The sequence below is a fragment of the Orbicella franksi genome, chromosome 5, assembly GCF_964199315.1.
Source record: "Orbicella franksi chromosome 5, jaOrbFran1.1, whole genome shotgun sequence".
Lineage (NCBI taxonomy): Eukaryota > Metazoa > Cnidaria > Anthozoa > Scleractinia > Merulinidae > Orbicella > Orbicella franksi.
Genome location: NC_138149.1, coordinates 2,500,274 through 2,522,763, shown reverse-complemented (window position 1 = coordinate 2,522,763; position 22,490 = coordinate 2,500,274). Strand labels below are relative to the sequence as shown.

Below are 22,490 nucleotides of genomic sequence, written 5' to 3'. Positions count from 1 at the left end.
TGAGAAGTCTCAGTTGTGTCCACTTCACATTGTCTTTTTTGTGTGTTCTACTCACGCACACAAAACGCAATGTTAAATAAACAAGACAACAGACAACAACAGCCAAAAAAAAAAAACAGCAAAAATCTGGAAAGATGTGCCTGCCAGACGCTTTTTTTAAAATTATGTTACTTGTCAGTTGCATTACAACATTTAATAACTTTCAGAGAAGTAAAGATTAATTTGTTTATTTACAAAAATCTCTATTATTTTGCGGTGCTTGCTTTGAAATAACATCATGCAAATAATAACAGTTTCGTGATATTACAATCTTTATTTGATAACAAACGAAACCATCGGAGTTGCTCACGCAAGGCCTCAGGTACTTTAGCCATTCTGTTCATTTTTTCTTGACTATATCTTATTTCTATTTCTTGTTTTTTGAACACTGAATTGTTATTTTACATATTCCTGTTGTTTTTTTGTACGTAATTAGTACATATAATCATTAAAAATCTTGAGGCTTCAAACTTAATTGTTTTTTTTGTTTGTTTAATAACGGACTAGCTTAATCTACAGCACAATCTGCAATGTAGAAAAGTGTATTGGGTGCATGAGGAGACGGTAACTAATTAAAATAAAACTTAACTCCGAGCGGCACTTTCGACCAGATTAAATGTGAAATATAGTTTATCATACTCAATTCTATGCTACACTAAAAGGAGTTTCATTCATAATTTATTAAAAAAATAACTGCAACTGAGAAGTTAAACTAATGAAGTTTAAGTCATAGCAAATCAAAATCAGGTCCTTTATTTTTTAAATTATAATTCTAAAAAAACAACGTCCAGCTTTATTGTGGCCTTTGTTTCAACATGAGACTATCGTAAGAAGACAATCTTAAGTTAACAGTGCTTTATAAAACAATTGTGTTTATTTTTACCCATGATATAAATTGAAATAAAGTTGGAGATTACGGTACGGTTTATTGCTAGCAGTAAGCTAGTTGTTTAAGAAATATCTAAATTATTATGCGTATAAATTTGTACTTCGTAGAAAGTAATCATAAAACAAGCGACACCAACGCTAGCGCTGTGGTCGTTTTTGTCCTTCTTTTCCGATAGCGGTAGCGAGTTAATTGTAATTTAAGACTTACTTACAAAACCTTTTATACTGCTTTTTTTTTCATTTATGTCTTTTCAGCAAGCGATCATTTTAATTTGACTGTAGATTGTCCGGTTAATGCATATGTTAAATTATAAATTTTTTAAACACACACACCCGGTTTTAAGATTAACCTTTGTTGATTAAACTGGTTTTTCTGGTTTGCTTTTTAGCAAGATAAACTCAACATAGTTTTGCAAGGGCGTGGCGTGTATTTAAAGTGGAGTATGCACATTACGTGCGCTCTAATGGCTTCCTTCGCAATGATCCCTACAGTTTTTAAAACTTATGAAAAGCGCTACATACGTTTTCTCTCAAAATAAGTTCTTGAAACAAATTTTTCATTCCATATTTTGTTATAGATACGATTAATTAGTAATAGCCCACTTTCGATATATTAAAATTCAGCTTGGCAGCGAGGCCCAGAGGACAGAAACAAAAGAAATTGTACTGAACATGTTTATTTATTTCTTTTGTTTGTGTCCTCTAGGCCTCACTATCGGGCCGAATTTTAATACATCGAAAGTGGCTTATTAGACCTCGTATTGGAGTAATTGTTCTCGTAATTTCGAATTTCAGAACGGCCTCGCGCTTCGCGCTCGTGCGATTTTGAAATTACTCTCGCGATTACTCCCTGAATTGTACGACACGAGGTCCAACTACTATCACTAATAATAAACTGAAATTTTTGCAGCGATGTAAAGGCTACATTCCCAAGTCATTTCTGAAAAGTGGCTATCACGCGTTGCAGAAATTGTGTTCGGGCGCGCGGTGCAAAGATCTATTTTTAGCACAAGAAAGTGTACATTCTAGATATAACAGACACTTAATTTCTCTCATTATACTACAATCAGGGTTGTCTACATTGCAGAATGAAGAACATAGCTTCTTTTAAAACACATAGACAAGAGTCTAGAGAAAAAAAAATGGAAAAAAAAAAAGACTATCTAACAAGAACGAGAGAACATGTAGATAGCGTTTACTGTCCGCGTGTGACGTTACTTCAAGCTACGTATGAAGAATCAACATTATAATTAAAAAGAAGGACTAATAGAAACTTTTTGCTGAAGCCTGGCAGATATGGAACGAGTAGAATTGGTCAGATATTTGTAATAAGCTTTTCGCACAGTATCGAATTTATCAAGCATGATATCTGTTTGTTGGTCTGGTTGTTTGCTTGTTCGATTGTATGCATACACGCCCTCGGTAATTCTCTCCACTGATCATGCGACATCCGAATCCAATAATTATTTCCTCCCCAGTACAGTGTTCTGGTATTTCATAAATGTTTCACGAGAAAAGAACGGAGAGTCCAATCACCACAAGGTACACTTTTTCTCTGGGTTCATAGGGGAACCAGGTTCGCAGTGGAAAGCCTCCGCAAACTTATCGTAGTTATGAAGAGTGCCGATTATCCTGAAAAGAAAACAAACGTTTCGGTATGCACAAAGTTATCTCGAAAAGAGTGCAAAGGATAAACGTCTTCGTGAACCTTCTGGCAATCAAATGCCGAGGCTTATTCCGGTTTTGTAGTATCGAGCGAGTTGTAGCATTGTTCCTTCCCCTTGATAGGAAAGTTCCCCTGGATCGCTAGTTTCCACTCCTCAGCATTTTGTTGCGTTACCCTTACAGTTCGCCGGTACCTTATTGTACACGTTATCCCAAATGTTCAAAGGCTAGGATAGTTAACACTATCCACTGAATAAATCACTGTCAAGACTTACCTAATGGAAAGTGATTTATCCAATGGATGGCATTATCCACCCCTTTGAACTACTAGCAACGTTACTGTGGCCAGAGTGGAAAGAGACGCTGTGAGAGTTTTAAAGTGTCTTGCCTAAGAACGCAACACAATGACCCCATCGACCGTCCGAGCCCGGACCACTCGATCCAGAGTCTAGCCCGCTGACCATTAGGCCACTGCAAATTATCTTTAGCGAGAAGTTATTTTGGACACTAAACAGCATGCTCGGACGAAATACTTCCGATCAGAGTACTGTAGGATTATGTGAAGTTAATAAAAAAAACCAAGTTAGCCCCCAACCAAATCAGGGGCCCATTTTTACCAAATACTATGGCGCAGGGAAACTACAAGAAACTAATCAGGACTAAACCATGCAACTGGTGGCAAGCGTGGCAAAGTGGAGTGGGTAAGGTAGGTAAAGTCTGCATACGAACCAAGGGGGCCCAACTCAGACCGGAGCTCCCGGTTTCTGTAACATTAAGTGACTAGGAGTATTTCTACTCTCCCCCGGATGGGATGCTAGGCCGTCGCAGGGTTACGCCCAGCATCAAGTTCGCCGATTTTTATTTATACACCTGGGTAAAGAGAGAAAATTGTGAAAGTAAAGCGTCTTGCCCAAGAACATAACACAATGTCCCCGGCCAGGGCTCAAATCCAGAACGCTCGATCCGGAGTCGAGCGCACTAACCATGAGACTACCGCGTCTCCCATGAGAAGACAAAATAAAACTAGTTTGGCTTCTGATTGGCCTAAACTACAGCATCTTCGATATGATTTAATGAGTTAATGAACTACATCAAAAATGCACAACCAAAATGAACGTTACTTAAAACCTTTTGAAGGAAACGAAAGTTAACTTGCCTGTATTTAGGGTAGGTATGCGTGTCAGCCTCAACTTGAAGAAGCGCTGCTTTCTTCTTGTAAATGCTACACCAAGGCTGATTAAAAACAAAAAAACAAAAGAACAAAAAAAAAACAAAAAACAAAAAACAAAAAACAGATCCGTCGTAATAAAAAGATAATAATTAGTTGATAACTATAATTGCAATTCTCATCGCAGACAGGAAGTTGAACATTTCGTACTTGTTAATTAATAACCAAATGGTAAGCTTCTGTAGCAGATGCGATTCTAAACAAACCTATGCACACATCAACCGACACTTATTCCCTTATCCGGTTTAAAAAAAAAAAATTGTTGCATTTTATAATGAGAAACAATACTTACCCGTGCAAAACCGACGAAGAACAATTGTTCCTCGCTTAGACCCAGGCCAGGGAGAGCGCCCTCAGTGCCTTCTTTGTCAGCCAACGTTTTATAAGCCTGAGGTTAAAAAAATAACACTTATAAAGCAAAATAAAATGACTGGTTAAACTGACAATTAGGCGGTCAGAAAAAATGGAATTTTGTAAAAGTCCACAAGACGACTTGATTAATGAAAATATTGCGCATAATGTTGAGACACAATCTTACATTGAATGCTAGTTTGATCCCTCCATTATCAGCGATGTTCTCGTTAATTGTTTGATTACCGTTTATCTGAAAAAAAAAGACAAAAAAGTGAAATGAATGTACTTTTCGTCATTTTAAAATACTGTAAGCAAATACTCGACTAGAGCATCTACCTTGCGACTGTTATAGTCGACACTAAAATGAAAACAGAGAATTCCCCGTTAAAAATCCCAGAGTAGTTCTGAATGCTTTAGACCGACTGAAATTCCTAAGCTTATTGTTTAAAAAACGCCTCTTTAATTAAGAAATTGATGTCAGTTTTTCATGCGTCTGTCCTATTATTGATCATGAATTTTGTCATAACATTGTCAAAGGAGGTGTGGTCTACTAGGCGATAGCCCAGTGGATCCAGACTACTTTGACAATCTTATGACGAGATTCATTGTCAATAACAGGACAGACGCATGAAAAACTGACGTCCATTTGTTTTTTTACGACAACAAATTGTCGAATTGGCCGCTCTCGCTCGTTGTCGCATCGCATAAATTATAAATTCATGTGTCTGTCCGCTTATTGACAATGAAAATGCGCCGATGAACGCGCGAGAATTCATGCAGTTATCGTAAAATAAACCATCGAAATACTTAGTTAAGGGCGCTAAAAGGCATTTTAAGCAATACATCAAACAAGATAGACAGTGTTTCATCGGGATATCCAAACACCGAGAAGAGAGTTGAAAATAGGAGCATTGGATAGTCGATGAAACACTGTTTCGGAGCTGTAAAATCATCAAAATCTAGCAATGCTAATTAATACCGGGTTCCAAACCTCCTTCACGGTCGTGAGTTTCTTTGTTATAATGAGTTTATGAACTTAAGGTGAAGGAAATCAAATACAGATAATATTTAACAACTCCTTTTGTTCAGGAAACGTTTTTTTTTTTTCAACGAGCTCATGCAACATATCACCTAACTTCACCTTTTTTTCGTAGACCTCGAATTTTGAATACTGCTTTGCAAGGCAACTTGCTCTAGTACGGAATCCATTCTGAGACACAGGAGACCACCAGTTCTTTACGTTACCATCCTTGTCAAAAAACTTTCCTTTAAGTGAAACAAAATGAGTAATATATTAATTTTTAGTATCCACACGTTCACGGCGAATTTTGCTTGAAGGAGCAAGGTCACACGTAATGCGTGCCCTCTGGAAACAAAAAACTTGGAAAAAATCGGACCGCTGTTTTTCGCGTTCTCCATGAGTTCGACTCAGTCCCTTGGAGCTAAGTCATAGGAGACTGTCCTATCTTTACCACCCTGTTTCCTCATTGTTTTGTTGTTATCGTTCTATGTTTTTGACCTTACTGGTTTATTAACTTGAGGTTTCTGTCGATTATGCGGTAATAAGGCAAGATGTTTGCCGTCTAAGCGACGGCAAACATTTCGCATCACCACTAGATGTCTCCCTAGTCCATAATTTGACAGGCTTTTACCTCTCCAGTTAAAATAAAGTGTCTAATCTATGAACGCGACGGCCCCGATTAGGCCAACGGCCCTTATACATTGGAAACTTAATTAAACCACGCGATACTGCCCTGTTTCGCCAGAAAAATCATTGGAGATAATTTTTGCTACTCACTCAAAATTGACCTGTTGAAGCATTGTCATTCATTTTAAAATTAGTTTTTCTCTCATCCTTACCAGCATTGTCGAATCCATGTGTTATTTCATGCCCAATCACCATACCGATCCCGCCATAGTTAAAATATCTGAGAGTGAAAAGTAAAGTACTCTCCATATTGATTAGTAATAGTAACTGGACCGAGTGGAGTAAAATTCAGAGAGAAATCGTGCCGGCGTGTAATTTCAAAATCGGACGAGCGTGGAGAGTGAGGCCGATTTGAAATTACGAGCACGGTTACTCCCTGAATTGTATAGTAAGGCACGAGATCCGGTTACTAATTAATCGCATCTATAACAAGTTTCGAAATTAAAAATGGTCTTCGAGGACTTCTTTTGGGTAAAAACGTTTTTAGCGCTTTTCATAAGTTTTAAAAACTGTGGGAAACTTTCAGAAGAAAGCCGTTAAAGTGCGCGTAATGGACGCGCGAGTGGCGTAGGTATCTGCTAAATTCCCCGTGATTGGAATAGTTCCATGGGGCAAAAGTGTAAATGAGCAATTCTTGTTTTCTACATACCCCAACCGAGAGAGCTACTCAACAATCTGTCCCCAATCATAACAGAACACATCTCTAACAACAACCAACAATAAGCAATACTACTCACTCAGTAATACTTACTTTGGATAGAGTGGATTGTAAAACGGTGGCTGCAAAATGGCCGCTAAAAAAACTAAGAAAGAAAAAAAGTTAAAAAATATGAAATAAACATAATAGTATTTAAAGGTATTATATTCTGATAATTATAACCCTCCTTGCAGTACCAATTACGGGTGTTGGTGTGTTTTACCAAAATGTGTTACGATCGTCGGCCGAGTGCCGGTTCGATCAAAGCTGTACCCTTGTAATAATGTAATTCATATACCTTGTTAGTGTTTGAACATAATACCAAAAAGTTTGTTTTTTTCCCTTAAATTTGATTTTACTGACGACATACGCCTAACTAAACCAATTCTCCTTTGATTGCTCGTTCCTCTTTGTCGTTCCTTTTATAATTATATGTCGGTGGTAGATTGTTGTCATAATAGTTGCTTTTTAAATGTTTTATAAAATGCTAAAAGTTACTAAGATTTTTAAAAACCCAAAACGTTTTCGACCGCACGGTCATCATCAGTGGTAGACGAGGAGGCCAGAGTGGGTGGGTGGGTGGGTGGGGGTTGAGGTGCGGGCTGGCGCAGCTACGAAAAGATGCTTCATATACGTTTAAAGTAAAATGCATGTATCAAATAACCAAACGTACATGTAGAAAAGGAGAACCGTAAACAAGTCAAACTCGAAAATAAGAGAGAAATGAGCAGGCAAAGCAAAGAAAAATTGTCTTTTTCCTCAATAATTTGGTTACAAGTTTTCAGCGGTAGCCACCTGTAAGCGAACCCTAGCTCTGACCTGGTTCTTGAGAGCAAGGCACATATTTTTTTTACACAAGCAAGAGAAAGCCTAATAGATGTGAAACTTACCGATTCGATTTTGCCTCGGTGAGTAGTAGCCATTCACTTGTGAAGGACCTAGAAACCATCTAAGAACGTAGAAAAACATTAGAGTAGAGAGTTAGCGCTTAAATTTCCTATCTTCTAAATATCTGAGATCTCTTGATATTAAAAATGCAATACATAGAGCAGGAGAGCTCGTGCTCGTTCTAATTTGCCTCGTAGCCCTACTGTATATCAAGTAACATTCGAGTTGTCCTTATCAGTTTACTATTGTGTTTCCTGTGCTAATTAGAGCCTATATTAGATTGAAGATGGCCTGTATTAGCCTGTAGTCTTCCCATACCTAATTTGTGGTATTTTATTCAGTAGGATTGTCTCAACGTCAAAGAGTGCCGTGCTAATTAGAGCCTGTGTCGAATAGCTACAGAGGCTATATGTTACTGTGCTTGATTTGTCTATTGTAGCTTTGAAATAAGGCAGATTTGAGAACAGCTATTGAAAAAGTAAAATCATTTGCTGTGAATAGGCGATTTTTTCTAAATTTTGTATTGGATTGATTTAAGAATTAAGCAAAACGGAGGCAATTTTTTCCATTTGTTTTTAAGAAAGTCATTCTTAAGCTCTTTGGTATAAAAAAAAAAAAAAAAAAAAAATTGGCGAAGACTCAGCTTTCACCAACAGGACAAAACGTAGCGTTTACCAACAGGACAAAACTTAGCTTTCACCAACAGGACAAAACTTAGCTTTCACCAACAGCACAAAACTTAGCTTTCCCCAACAGGACCAGCACAACAAACAAAAGGAAGCATGTTACTCACTGGTCTCTATCGACAGGTTTATCTAGGGACCTGTACGACAGGTCAGCGGAAAACGCCATGGCATTAACTACATTTTCAAAGAGATTATTCCCCACGTTCAGCTGTGAAATGAAAAAAAATAATTTATTGATTTAGATTGCGCTTTTTAACATATAATGATCAAAAGCGCATTACAATATTAAAATGCACTAAATATGTACATAAACTAAATTTAACAATAACAAAGTAATTAAAGCGCTAAATTTAGAGAGTTGTGTATTTGTAGCAGTTTTTTTTCGTACCGAATGGAATGACAGTGTAACTCAGTATCGCTTTTCGTAACTGCACTCTTACTGTTATGTGATCCTAGGAGACAGTGGTTACAACACTTTAAGACAAAGTTGCAAATCCTTTAGGTTTCACCCACAACTTACTCCTTTGACTTTGGCAGCTAGCTTTGAAGGGTTCTTGATGTAACTTGGATAACCTATATCCTCGGTGATGGCGTTAGCCTACGACAGAAAAACGTATGAAGAAAAAGAGCGAAACTCGCAAGTGACGTGGTATTGTAACGTAAGTGAATTATAAATACTCCGTCCATCTCATGGATCCACTGGATCTGGCACTCTATAACTTACAGTCCTTTGTCGTTTGTTTTTTTTTTCTTTGTCTTGCAGCGCGGCAAAAGTTGACGTAACGGTCGTTCAAGGGTCCCTCAATTTCAAAGGAATATCGCTTAACTTAAATGCATCTATCACTCGCACAAGCAGCTGACCTTCTCTATTGCATTGGCTTTTGTCTCTTCAGACATCCAAGGCAGTGTGTCTACAGTCTTGATAAACTCTTCTCTAATCAGCCTAGTCATCTGTGTTATCTGTAAAAAAAGCAATTTGTTGGCAGTTCGTATAAAAATAACACAATTATCGCGCTCCATATGGGGGAATATGGAGTGATGTTAGTTAACTCGGGCTTTGGCCTTGGACATCGCCTACTGTAAATCAGATAGTTCGTGTAGTGTGATCCTATGAATGGGAGTACAATCAAAGTTTCACACTGCAACTATATCTGGAAATTCTCTCAAAATAGCTCGAGCCTTTAGGCAAATGCAATTTGAAAGAATTTTCAAATATAACGAGCAGTGTAAATCCTTACTTGCTTGCGGAGCTTTCATACAATTTTCTCAGTCATGTAATAATTGGTAATAGAGTTATCAGCAAATACCCCGACTCATTTCTGAACAAATTTTGATCGTCATCTTGACAAAACGAAGCGTCCTCTTTAATTGTAATGAAGTTAACCTCAGACAAGATATATGAGCTAGGGAAAAAAACATCTGTCCGTAATTGGTGGGCATAAGCTGGTTTCTGTACGGCGTTATTCAACCGAGTAGCTTGTTACGTTGAATATTCAAACTCGTAAGTGTTGCCGGCACAACGACTATTTGAAAATACGTCAAGACTTAACACTACTTCCTGTCTAAATTTTTGATTGAATTCAATTCCTTACTTTACTACGTACCTTTTCTTTACTTCCTTCGTCAAACGCCTTATCCACAAACAGCAAGCCAAGGGGCATGCCAAGGACTGGCTGCATTCTGTCGATACACTCTTCCCAACGTTGCCTTGTCCTGTTCCCAATAACGGTCACTACATACTCGTCGTAGGCATCCCTGTATTTCTGCGGCATGATTTTGATAAAGTTGTGGATCACCATCCACATAATATAGTTGACAACAACTACGGGGTTCCTAATAGGACACAACAAACGAAATCATCATATGCATCGATTGATGTAGCGGAGTAAAGGTGCCTTCATTTATTTGTACCGATCTGTCTACCTTAAAGAGGTCAGTGACACGCAACGGGCAGAAATTTAACAGCTCTCGTGAGCTTGTGACAGACCTTTTTAGCCTGGGCGGTTTGTTGCCCCATTTCAGGGCATGTGATAACACTCTTGAGAATTCTTGCTTTTAAATTTTCAGATAGCCGCTTGTATGAATAATTTTTAAATGGATTCTCAATTCTCTAGTAAATGTCGCGTGGTCTGAAGTGGGGAAAAAAAAAAACATCCAAGCCAAAAATCTATTCTTTTGCTTGTAAGCAGCTATTGATGTTTTGGGGCTAGGTGCATTGTTTCTGTTGTTTGTTCTACTGTTCCTTTGAAGGTTATTGAGCCATTCATGTGAGACCTTTAATACGAGACCTGCCACGCGACAGTAACTTCATTTCAACTCGGGTTGACGAGGCTTATTAGGCACCTAGCAATACAGTCATGCTAATATGCCGAGAAACTGAGTTAAAAATATTCAAGAAAAAACAACAACAACAACAACAACAAAAACACAATAACAACAACATACATGATCGTGTGAATAAATATGAATATATAATTTTAAGAAGGATAAAAGAACAATTCTATAGAGAGTATTACGTGGTCTGTAATGGGAAAACAAACCGCTTAAGCGAAAAAAGTCTATTGCTTTAGAGCGATTTTCAATGAAGAGTCGAAAAACTAAAGCCAAACCAATAACTTACCAATTGGACTACTCAGCCAATCTCAAAACCGTAGTAAAACCAAAACCAAAACCGAAGTAATTGCCTGATTATTCTCGACACTCATTTTAAAACTGTTTTATTTTACATGTGAAACCTTTATTGCTTTCAATTTGTCCCCTTTGCCTTGGTTTTGTTGTTATAGATTTGTTCAATACACGTTTGTATTTTGATCGAGCTTACTAAACTCTAAGGTGCAACGTGTATAAATTAAGGATTGATTGATTGATTGATTCAGCGTTTTGCAATTTCCATTTGCCTCGACGTACAGTAACTTCAGTACTTGCCCAAATCGACTTAACGATGAACTTTGAGAAGTCTACTTCACTTGTCACACTGTTAAATCAAGTACCATTTAATTTATTTTCCGATTTTACTCTAGTTTGCAAATGATCTTCTTCAAGTGTAATCGTTACATCCTACTAAAAAGGAGCAGTGATTTTGTTTTCGTTGATGTTGTCACTCACGTTATATATTTCGCGCGCTTGCCGGAGTGTGGAAGTTAGAAGGGTTATAACGAAGCTTGAAAAAGTACATTCGCATGAGGGAAAAACCATCATAACACTTACGTCTTGGTCATATTGTCGTAGAAATTGAAAAGCCGGCTGTAATACTGCGAGGGATATGCGAGGACTTTCTCATCTTTCTTGAATTTACGCCCTTGCTTGGCGAAAACCGCATTTACCAAGGCAACGAGTTTGTTTAGCTGCGAATCAAAAGTAGTTAAAATTAAACATTTTAGAAACAGGTACACTGAACAAGAACATTCCCGCAAACTAGTAGTGGAATCCAAGGCAAATTTCATAAAACTAACATTCCGCGTTTTAATGAGTAAGGCAATGGCTGTGCACGTGCGTCATAAATCTTTGTGCATTTCTTAGAAATTTCCTCTGCAAAACAACATCGTGCAATGACTAAGCTCTGAGTATTTGGATAACGCGAACAACGGCGGCTAATTTTTGGCATTTTGATTTAAAATTGAATGCTGGCGTTACATATTTAGCTTGAGCAAGTTCTGAGACCAATAGGCGCACTGGACAGATCTAGACAACTGCGAAATTCGAAGATAAAACATAGATTCATTTTTTTCTAGGCGTTGTCCTCGGCGTCGCCGTCGTCATTTGCTTAAGATCGCTATTGGTGTTCCAAAACGGTGAAACGGCGGCCATGTCGGGACAATCCTGTGGGAGTTGAATTCTTTTCTTATGTCAACAATTTGCATGGCTATCAGCCACGTGTGTGAGAAACGCTCCATAGTGATAACCAACCACAGTTTAGCTGAGTTTGCAATGCTCGTTTCCAGATATATATTATGGGAAATCACAAGATATTTGCCCACGTCACATATGTGGTTTTTCAGAGGGGCTCTGTATACCAAAAGCGCTAAATGTTAAAAGTCTGAAAACGTAAGCTATTCTACATTTACAAAGTTACCGTCAAAGAACACAGCCAAAAGTTATCGAAAGAAAGCGGTTTAAACACTCTTTCATCTGGAAATATCAACGAAATCAGTCAAGAAAAGTGGCAGTAAAAATAGTCACGTCTGATTCCAACCAAGAGGAGCAAGGCCTTTGCTATATGATCGGAATTATCGAAATTTGATGTTAAAAGAAACTGCAAAAACATAAACTACTCAACGGAAACGCTTCCAGATTACTGAGGCCAACAACACCCAACATGTCGCAACACGTCGCAACACGTCGCAACACATCGCAACAAGGTGGCCCATATCAAACTTTGCCTATTGTTATGGTTTACATTTTTTAAGACAATAAGCTTTTTGTTGTCTGTCCGTAGGGATTTTTCCGTCCTGTTTCGCAAAATTATAATCGGGTCAAATCGGATTGAGTCGGCAACTTGTCGCTGATGACAAATTTTTCCCAACAGTAGCCTACTTGGGAAAACGAAGACAAACTAATTGGGGGTACGTCAATAGGTTTGACTGAGCCTTTGTCATACCGCGCGCGCATGTTTCGGCTTAACCCAGCCTAACTGCACTTTACTTTTATTTTAGTCGTCAAGTACTATTTTTTAGCTCATGTTTTAGCGAGCAAGCGGCGATGAGTAGCTGGAAGCGGTAAGAACGGGGCGGCTGCTACGTTTTATCTCAGTTTAATATGCTTTATACGCAATGCTTCTTTGAAAATGACTTCTGTTTAAAATTCGTGCGTGGCTTAATAATTATTTAACCAATTGCGCCTGGATCTACGAAAACGATAAACGAAATGTTGCGATATGTTAGGTTGAAATGTTGCGATCGTTTTAATTTGGGCCGGGGCTTGATGATATTTTCAAAGCAAACTGTGAGCCAACTTTGACTGTTAATTGAGGTCGAAATTTTGAGAAACTGCACTTATTCCTTTGCATATCTAAGTTATGTTGTAAAAAGTTCTCCGTATGAGATAGGAACATCTTTTAGTCAGGAAGAATTCAGGAGGCTAAATTCAGTTAATCAGGTAAAAAGGAAGTTGCATCTTTTTGCTGCGAAGAAGGGTTTGCATTAAAACTGTAGCCGATCTTTTCAAGGACGACTGTAGCAGTATATTTTTCCGATTTAAAATTAATTAAGCCATAGTGGTGACATTGGTCCCTTTTGGCTGACATTTATGTCACAAAATCACGTCATAAGATCATTTTCCTTAGTACAAAAAAAATTAGTGGCCTTCTGGTCATTTCGATCTTTTAAAAACACCGTAAATAAACTATTTCTATCTTAGTAAACCTACGTCTACTTTAGAAGCCCTGCTGAATCTTTGCAATGTTGTCCTCAGGTCAAAGGTCGCCACTCCTGAAGGAAGTTCTTTCTTTAGCGTTTCTATGATGGAGCTTTCATCCGGGTTTTTTTCCAGCTATTTTTGTTAGAAACAAAGAAAGCAAATGAGCCTCAGTCCTCGGAGAATATTCTATTTTAGTATATACCACACAAGTGAATAGTGCTTTTCGCGCGCTCTGGTTGGTTAACTCGGAGGTGATTAGCAAGTACTATTCACCTCCGAGCAGCCGGCGCGAGAGATTTTAAAATTTCCGACCGCTTGTGACACATAAAATAACGTTTTGGTCAGCTAATTATTCAGCTTGTGTGGTATATACTAAAACAATATTTCACCTCAGTGTCGGTGAAAGTGATGGATATTTACCTCCACTTCGGTGAATAATTGTTAAATATGTAGGTATGTGCGGCCCCAAAGGGTCTGGTTTTTAAGCCGTTTTGGTCTGAAAATTGGCATAAATTTTGACCATTTTGGTCTGAAATAGAGTACGTGTACTAAATTTAGAGGCCTGAAATGGGATATCGATTTTTCGCTAAGGTATAAAAGTGAGTATGGAAAATCACTGATTTTGGTCTGGAATAGGGTAAGGGTTTCAAGGTTTAGATCGCACACCCCTACCAAAGACGTTGGGGAGTACCTCCCCGGGGCATCAGTTCACTACGAAGTAACTAGAAGAAACTCATGCTAGGGTAGGTCACTTACCGCGGCCATGCTTGAATTTTTTACCAGTTTTTTTGCGCTGACATTTAAAGAGAGAACAGCACGATGCTAAAGAGTTTGCAAATCATAAAACTATTCCTTGGCCGGTACGAAACGCTGTGTTAGATTAGCCACATTTACAAGTTATTTACAGCCCACCGTCAAATTCAACCGTCAAAATCAAGATTTCGGTGTTTTTACTTCGGGGTTGTGTTTTTAGAATGGAGAGCAAATTTCGTGCGGATTATGAGAACATCAAGGTGCGAATCAATGAGGGATGGCCGTCTGAGACGAGGAATAATACAGAGTTAGGGTTTGAGTAGGGATAGGGATCCGCTTGAATTGGAGTAGTTGTCAGTAGTGCAGTTTATCCGGGATAGGGGTGGTAGCAGGGTAGGGGTGGGGTCCGCTGGTCTCTAAACACCCAAACCGGTACCTCTCGGGAAGTATTGAGCCCAAATGACACTCCAGTCTATTAATTATACTTTTAGTTTCCTCCGCTGCCGTTGATTATAAATTATTACTTGTGAGACAGCCATATGTAGCTATAAGTAAAGCACTAAAATAAGTAAAACTTGGAAAATAAATGGAACTGCTTTGCAGTGATTTGTTTGCTAACCTTGGCCAACTTGGTTTCAAATTCAAAGACTTTGATCATCTGTTCGTCAGAGTCAGGACCACCTCCAAGATACTTAGCGACTTTCTTCATGTACGTCATATAAGCGTTTCGAACCTGAAACAGCAAGATAGCCACTGTCCAACGTGGGATGCCGTTTTCTTATGTGGAGTAGGATGTTATTTATAAGGCACGTCATTTCAAAGAAGAAATATCCTTTGGTGTAAGACAATCCGGGGAAGAGCCATCTCAGTATTTTCTTGGGGCGAGAATTAATATGAATTCGTAACAAATCTAAAGTAAACTGAGTTCTGGCCGGCCGTCACCGCTCTAACGGGGCAAAATTCCAGCTACAAGTCTTACTGTTTTATAACGACAACCAACAACAACTTCGTTCCCAGTGCGTTTCCCGTCCGGCCTTCCAATCCTCAAGGGAAAAACTCTGGGAACGAGATTGACGATAAGCGTCTGCAGTTCTTTTCCACAAGCTGTAAACTTCACCTCGCCAACAAGCTGGTAAATACTAGCAGGGTCTAGATAAATAAAATTATTTTTAGTTTTAAAGAGTACGTACCACCTGATAGTCCGAGGTATTCTTTGAGTAATATGACTTGACCATTCCAAGTTCCCCTGGTCCAAACTACAGTGAAATATAATCGACCAAACTTGGTGAGATAGTAACATAGTAGAGCGAAATTAGGCAAGATAAACAGAACTTGATGACTTAAGTGACGAAGTAATAGCATAGTTTAGATGGGCTGTGAAATACGTTTGGTTTGCAATTGATTTACCTCTGTACATATGCATTTATCGCGCAGAGAGGATTATTAACGTAGACTTATTGACGGCATAAAGTATCTTTATTTTATTGTTTCTTTGTCGGAGATATTAGCACTCTCATGCTATACTGAAATTCGACTGGAAATAAAGTTATGTATTTATGTATATGTACTCTATCAGCAAATCACAAACAACCATGCATGATTTGCACTACGTTCTCGACGTTACCAGGACTGGCCAAGTGTTTCTTGGCATGAGCTGATTTCTACTCTTTTATAGAACAAATAATGTCATAAAAATTTCAAAGTCAAGTCAGTGGAATTGGGAGGGAATTATTTTTGGCCTTACCTCTCGATCAATGAGGACGCAAGAATTCTATCAGTCACTCAGAGATTATTAATTTAATCTTTTTAATTTACGGTTTCAGTGCGTCTAACGAAATGAAACGTTGTTCACCATTTACACGGAGAAACCGGTTCATCAACGGTTTGTGCAAATGGTAAGCAAAAATGCCTGATGGTAAGCTCCTTTCGCATTGGTCATTCACGGTTTACTCAACAATCCCCAATTTACCAAGAGAGCCTAGCACGAGATCGGCCTGATTATAGTTCCAAGATGGAACATTTTCCACTGGGGTATTTCGGTTGGAAGTTTTGGACTACCTTTCAAGACGTTCCGTTTATTTCGGAAATTTCCCAGTCTTTCGAGCCAAAATTGCCTTACCATTTACATCTACGGAATTTTGGGCTAAATGGTAAACAAACACAGTTTTCCAGCATGTAAAGAAGAAAGATACAGAGCAACTGACCTGCAAAATATGTTTGTTAGAATCATGAGGATCGATAAATACTTTGACGTCTATAAATGGCTTGATAAATAATTCTCTTGACACTTTGCCGATCCTCTGTGTAATATCCATGGATGATAAAGACTTCATGTTACCCGTCACATTCCATCCTCCCATTTCATCAATCAACTTCCTTAGCGGATCATCTCCTCTAGCCTCAACAGCCACTGTGTCATTGCAGGCGTTGAAAAACTTCACTGTCTTTATAACAGCTTCATTCTGATGGCAGACAAAGCGAATGATTACGAAACATATTACCAAAACGACTAAACGAGAGATTAATAAAAATGACCGATTGCTCGATTTACGACTGTTGCACCCTCGCCTTTGAGTTTGGAAGGCTTGTTTGACCAGTAATCTACAAAATTGTCCTCTGATAAGAAGAAAATTAAGGGATTAATTGTCCTCTGATTAGATTAGTAAGGGAAATTGTTTAGTAGTCTATTTTTAACCTGACTGTATAAAGTAACTATGCATATCAAAAGTTATAGATCCTTGATGTTGCTTCACAAATACCTCACATTTTTTCTTGCACAACCGGTCTTATAGTAAAGCATAACTCCCACAAATATGAACTACGCGTAAGACACTCATTTCTTACATCTGAGTAATTTGTGTTTGCATTTGTCAGCGCATTCTTCAGAATGTTGTAGCTTTTTTCTCTGACTAGCGAGAAACCGGTAACGGAAGTCTCCCCAGTTTCCAAAGCATTCTCATCTTCCCAACCACCGCAGGCGTACTCGTAAAAATCACTACAAGGGTCAGCGCTCTGGTTTAGCAGCTTAAAGGTATCTGCAGGAGGAAATAGAACACCTTGAGACTAAACAAAAAGTAAGTTTACTAATGGATTATTTGCTATCGATTTCTATCGCGTGATGGTTGACGAGGGCGCAACCCAAGTCAACTATCACGCATAGAACTCGAAAGCGAATAGTTTAATCGTTTGAGTATAGATCTACAAGTCGTTCAAAACTTTATCCAAATCCTCTTCAAAGACTCTTCGAAAACGCAAGGGGCTCTCGTTTTGTCAACAACCGCACGCTGCTAGGCTACTTACTATCTACAACAGAATAGATAGTGAGTAGCGTAGCCAATAAGAGAACGGCATTTGTGATAGAACGATAGTAGATTTATACTAATGTAAGGTAGCTAAAGAGAAAACAACACGAGGAGCCTAAAGGAATAAATCAGTCAGATCTGTGTTTAATTAAATTTTTGTCATAGTTGTTTTTATTATTGTAAGTTTACTTTTAATTGTAATTTTAGCTTTTTAGCCTTTTTCATTCGTTTTTAATCTTGTCATGCACATTTGAACATTTTATGAAATTTGCGCATTATAAATGTTATTACTATTATTATTATTATTATTATTATTATCATTATTATTATTATTATTATCATGATTATTATTATTATTATATTACATTTGAACCTCGCTATTTCGAGTTCGAAATAACGGGGATTTCGAAATAACCGAGCTCGATTAGGCGGGGTCCAGCTGTAGTTGTTTTAGCTATTCTACGGCCGTCTATGCCTGATCAAGAAATAAGATGCCCCCTCCTACACGTCTGCGGTAAGTTAGCAATTATTTTGTTTTCGTTTCACTGCAGAGTGATTAGAGAGCAAGAGCTTGTTTGCAACAGTACAATCCACATATCAGGGACCACGCAGTACATTTTCGGGTGGGGAAGGTGTATAAACTTGCACCCGTATGCTCTCCTGGAAAATGCTTAATGGAGTTCTTCAGAAATTACAAGAAATGCATTTAAAATCAACCCGTTTTTTTGAATATTTGTTGGTGACGTTTGATTGCTTAACTCCAGTTGTCTTTGTGTTAAAAACACTGATCCAATAAATAAAGATCGCTATTTCAGTTTTATTTCATTTTGTCTTGTTTCGTTGGGTTGCGTTGTGCTGAGTTACGTTTCGTGCGATGTAAGATGTAGTCGTATTGCCTTGTTAATTTGGATACTATCCAATTTAAATTTTTTTTTAATTTTTGGGCTAACATTTTAATAAGAACGAGGTGCTTGCTATAGCAGGAAAAATGTCAGTTTTTTAGATGTTTGTATGGATGAGAGACAAGAGTTGCCTTCTAGACATAAAAACAGAAACAGCTTTGGATTGCATGCACCGTTTGAAGACAAGATAATCTAGATCATCCTCTCTGCAGGAGATTTCCAACCATTTCCTTTCCTGCTGACATCTAAAATCGCAGCGAAAGCAAAGATCACCTTTTATCCTAGTGTTTGCTAATAAGAATAAGATATTCTTGATATTCGAGTCCTTGGGAATGTAACGTTTGTAAAGTGCATATGAAAACGGAGGAAAGCAGGAAACCACGTGTGGAGAAAGAATAATGCAAGTCACGCGCGGCAGAAAAAATAACGAAAGTCACGATTCGAGAAAGAATCGCGCAAGTCACGCGCGGCAGAGGAATAACGCAAGTCACTATTGGAGAAAGAAACGCGCAAGTCACGCGTGGTAGAGGAATAACGCAAGTCACTGTCGGAGAAAGAAATGCGCAAGTAACGCGTGGCAGAGGAACAACGCAAGTTACCAGTGGAGAGATAAAAGTGTTATTCACGTGTGGAGAAGGAAAGGAGCAAGTCACGTGCGGCAGAGGAATAACGTAAGTCACCAGTGGAGAGAGAAAAGTTAAAGTCACGTGTGGAGAAGGAAAGGAGTAAGTCACGCGCGGTAGAGGAATAACGTAAGTCATGATTGGAGAAAAAAACGCGCCAATCACGCGTGGCAGAGGAACAAGGCAAGTCACCAGTGAAGAGAGAAAAATGTAAGTCACGTGTGGAGAAGGAAAGGAGCAAGTCACGCGCGGCAGAGGAATAACGCAATCACCAGTGAAGAAAGAAAAGTGTAAGTCACGTATGAGATGGAAAGGAGAAAGTCACGCGTGGTAGAGGAATAACGCAAGTCACCAGTGAAGAAAGAAAAGTGTAAGTCACGTGTTAAGAAGAAGAGGAAAGGAAAAGAACAGTACAGTGGAAGCCACGCGTGGAAGAGGAATGGAGCAAGTCACGTGTGGAGAAGTAAAAGTGTGCGCGTGGAGGAGGAATAGTGGAGTCTCGCGCGGGGGTTTGTGGTAAGTAAAAACTAAGGACCCATTCGCGGTTAACATTTTTCAATTTTATTTCCGAAAATATCTGGTAATTTTCTGTCATCGTCTCTGCTGCACCAGTGCAAATGGTTATTTTTATTCCTGATCTAGCCGTGCAATAGGCGCCGTCGTCCTGCCTCGGAACAGGGCTAAGTTTTGTCATATGTCAAACCTGACAGATTCGTTAATCTAAAGGTCACAGGGTTGATTATTTTGGGATGTTGTGGAATCTGTTCAACTTTAACCAGTCCCTTTATATCAGTGTAAACTGCCAGCTAAAGCAGTTTGAATAATCGAAACGAAAGCAGGCAAATCCAACACATCAACAAGTAGTCTGTGTGTCAGGGGAAAGAGGCAAAGACACTGAAAGACAAGAACAGCGAGAAGAAACATACCTTCAGTCGGAGGATACTGTCGCAGGCCGGAGGGTAAAGACTCTAGAAAATACTTGCCAAAAAGGTTTTAAGGAAGTTATTAATATGCTCTCTGTGGCAAAAAAGGTTTCCATAACTGCGTGACTCCCTTTTTGTGATTCGCAGATTATAAGTTGTTTTTAGTACGTTCACGTTTTCCGAAATGAAAAATTTGGTGACGACAAAATTTGTACTACAAATTATGCAGATGGTCCCTTGATAACCGGGGCAAAAGGAGAATCTATTTAATTTATAAAGCCTTCTTTGCAATCCTCAATTATTTCCGTGAGTGCGAGCGGAAAACAGGCGCTGTGTATGAATTCCTCACAGAAAGGGACTGTAAGACATGATGTCCATAAACCGCGTGGGATCCCGCGGGACATGTAAACATTATACTTTGTAAACATTACATGTAGAACAGCTTGAGGCCGGCCCACATGTCTTTGCTTCCGGTAGGGCACGCGGTTGATTAGTGCTTAATAAGTTCGTTCTTTGTACGAAAAGTCAACAATATGGTACGATATAGTTAATTTATAAACACGCCGAGATTTTCGAGGTTGGACAAGCCTAGAACCAAACAAACAACGTCAAAGAAATTCCGTTTAAGATCAGAAAGTGATAAATTTTACCAGTGTGTGCACTTGGCGCGCACGCAAAAAGATAATGATATTGGATTGTTATGGAAGTAGTGTCAGTCGTTCATTACCATTTTCATCTGTCCTTTGTTAGGAAGAATAAATCAGAAGTAAATTTCTAAAGAAGGAAGCATCTTTTAAATATAAATTTTCAGCATTTCATCCTACCTTTTGCCGTATCAAAACATGCTTTTGATCCACAATACTTCTGTTCTCTCGGGATCTGAGGTGTAGATGTCTTCTTGCCCTTTTCCAAGGCGTACAGCGTGATAAATACGATTGAAATCACCAGTAAAATAAGCGATAAGACAGACAAAATGATCAGGAATGTCTTTGAGCCTGACCTTCGTTTTCTTGATTTGAAAGAAACATCTTTCTCGTGTTCAAATGGTTCCATTCTGAAACGGTTCAAACGCGTGGCTATAAATAACAGTGAAATAAGGACAATGTAATCTGAGAAGATAATGATTGTCGAAGTTTGTTATTTTAATGAGCTTGTTTGTAATTGATAGATTAGTCAGGCCGGAGTGGAAGAGTTACGTCACACAACACAACTGACATTTGACTCACTGTACTTTTCCGCGGCTTCACATACTTCCAAATAAAAAAAATTAAAATTAAAAAACACAGACTAGCCATCAGGAGGCCAATACAATTTTACATGTATTCTGAGCAAAACGGCAAAGAGCACTTCCCGAACACCTGCCTTCTTCCCACTTCTACTTATGATTTTATTGTTCAAAAACCCGATAGAAGCCGTACATCATTCACTATTAAACATTGACTCAAAATCGAAGAACTGGTTATTCAATATTTCACTTAGAAGTTAGGTAAGGAATAACAAATACAAATCACAGGGAAAAAAAAAACTATCATAACACCTTTCCGAGGGTAAATTGATATGAACGTTCTCGCACAGTTTTATCAAGCTATTTCGCTTCGTCATATTTGCATAGGATGTCACAGTAAAACCACGACTGCGGAATAGGCATCTAATGGTCAGAGGTATTTCCGCCAAAATAAAAAGATTAGCGAAGAATTAGCTGAGAAGACGTTGAATCTCTCTTAGCTTTCGGGGTTTATTATTGAATAAGATATTGACTTTCAAAAATTGCTAAAGTTCTGGTTGGCAAAAGTATGAATGAGCTGCTGGCTGAGCCGTATATTCCGTGAAAAAATTTGAGTTTTTAAACCCCAGTAATGGAGACAAACAATCGTCATTCGGAGCTGATGTTTTCGCAGCTTGATCAGAAAATGAAGCACGTCTGCCAATGACACAAAATTCACAAGGAGACAAAAATTCCCCTTACTGATGTATGTACTATCGAGACTAATGAACAGGCTAAGTTGATTTCAATTTACAACTTCCTCCATGAAAAGCAGGAGTACAGACAGTTTCGATGTACATGTGCTCCACTTTGAAAAGATGGTTTTTCAAAGCGAAATGAAATCATGAAAGACAATAAATCAAAATTGCGTTCAAACCTAGTATGAGATATTAATTCGGCTAGTATGACAACAATTTATTAGGAAAATGAAACATTCGTGTCTTCAAATGTACTACTGATACATAACAATATTATTTAAGAAATAGAAAACCTTTCCCGTGTTCATGTTGAGTTTTAGTAGATTTCTAATGCCTTCGGCCTCGCCAACCGATCACCTCATAGAAATCGAGAGCAAATTATCTGAAATGGCTGGAAACACGAATGAGTGGAACTTTTGAGAATAACAAATTATCGATGCGGAAACTCCAGGCAGACGCAGTGTTTTCCACAGCCTTTTCAAGTTTTCTTTTGACTCGATGGAAACACAGGGAAAAC

General features: G+C 38.5%; 1 protein-coding gene across 1 annotated transcript; it reads right to left on the bottom strand.

Moving 5' to 3' along the window:
* Positions 1 to 2,442: 2,442 nt before the first annotated feature.
* LOC145486880 (endothelin-converting enzyme 2-like) lies at positions 2,443 to 21,451 on the bottom strand. The gene is made up of 18 exons (XM_081465591.1): positions 20,836 to 21,451; positions 17,106 to 17,296; positions 16,466 to 16,723; positions 15,452 to 15,517; positions 14,881 to 14,994; positions 13,518 to 13,640; positions 11,361 to 11,497; positions 9,758 to 9,986; positions 9,015 to 9,113; positions 8,674 to 8,751; positions 8,261 to 8,361; positions 7,470 to 7,528; positions 6,634 to 6,685; positions 6,035 to 6,102; positions 5,316 to 5,440; positions 4,359 to 4,424; positions 4,113 to 4,208; positions 2,443 to 3,825 (listed from the first exon to the last, which is right to left on the bottom strand). Exons 1-18 carry the CDS (start codon positions 21,062 to 21,064, stop codon positions 3,679 to 3,681), a joined length of 2,238 nt encoding a protein of 745 aa, XP_081321717.1. The 5' UTR covers positions 21,065 to 21,451; the 3' UTR covers positions 2,443 to 3,678.
* Between the last annotated feature and the right edge of the window lie 1,039 nt (positions 21,452 to 22,490).

What these genes read in the sequence shown, in the direction of transcription:
- LOC145486880 (XM_081465591.1), bottom strand. Translation starts at nt 21,064, where the DNA reads ATGGAACCATTTGAACACGAGAAAGATGTTTCTTTCAAATCAAGAAAA. An exon ending in CTAACAAACATATTTTGCAG is followed by an intron (nt 15,518 to 16,465) that starts GTCAGTTGCTCT and finishes ATTTCACTGTAG; the next exon opens with TTTGGACCAGGGGAACTTGG. An exon ending in TACAATCCACTCTATCCAAA is followed by an intron (nt 6,103 to 6,633) that starts GTAAGTATTACT and finishes TTTCACTCTCAG; the next exon opens with ATATTTTAACTATGGCGGGA.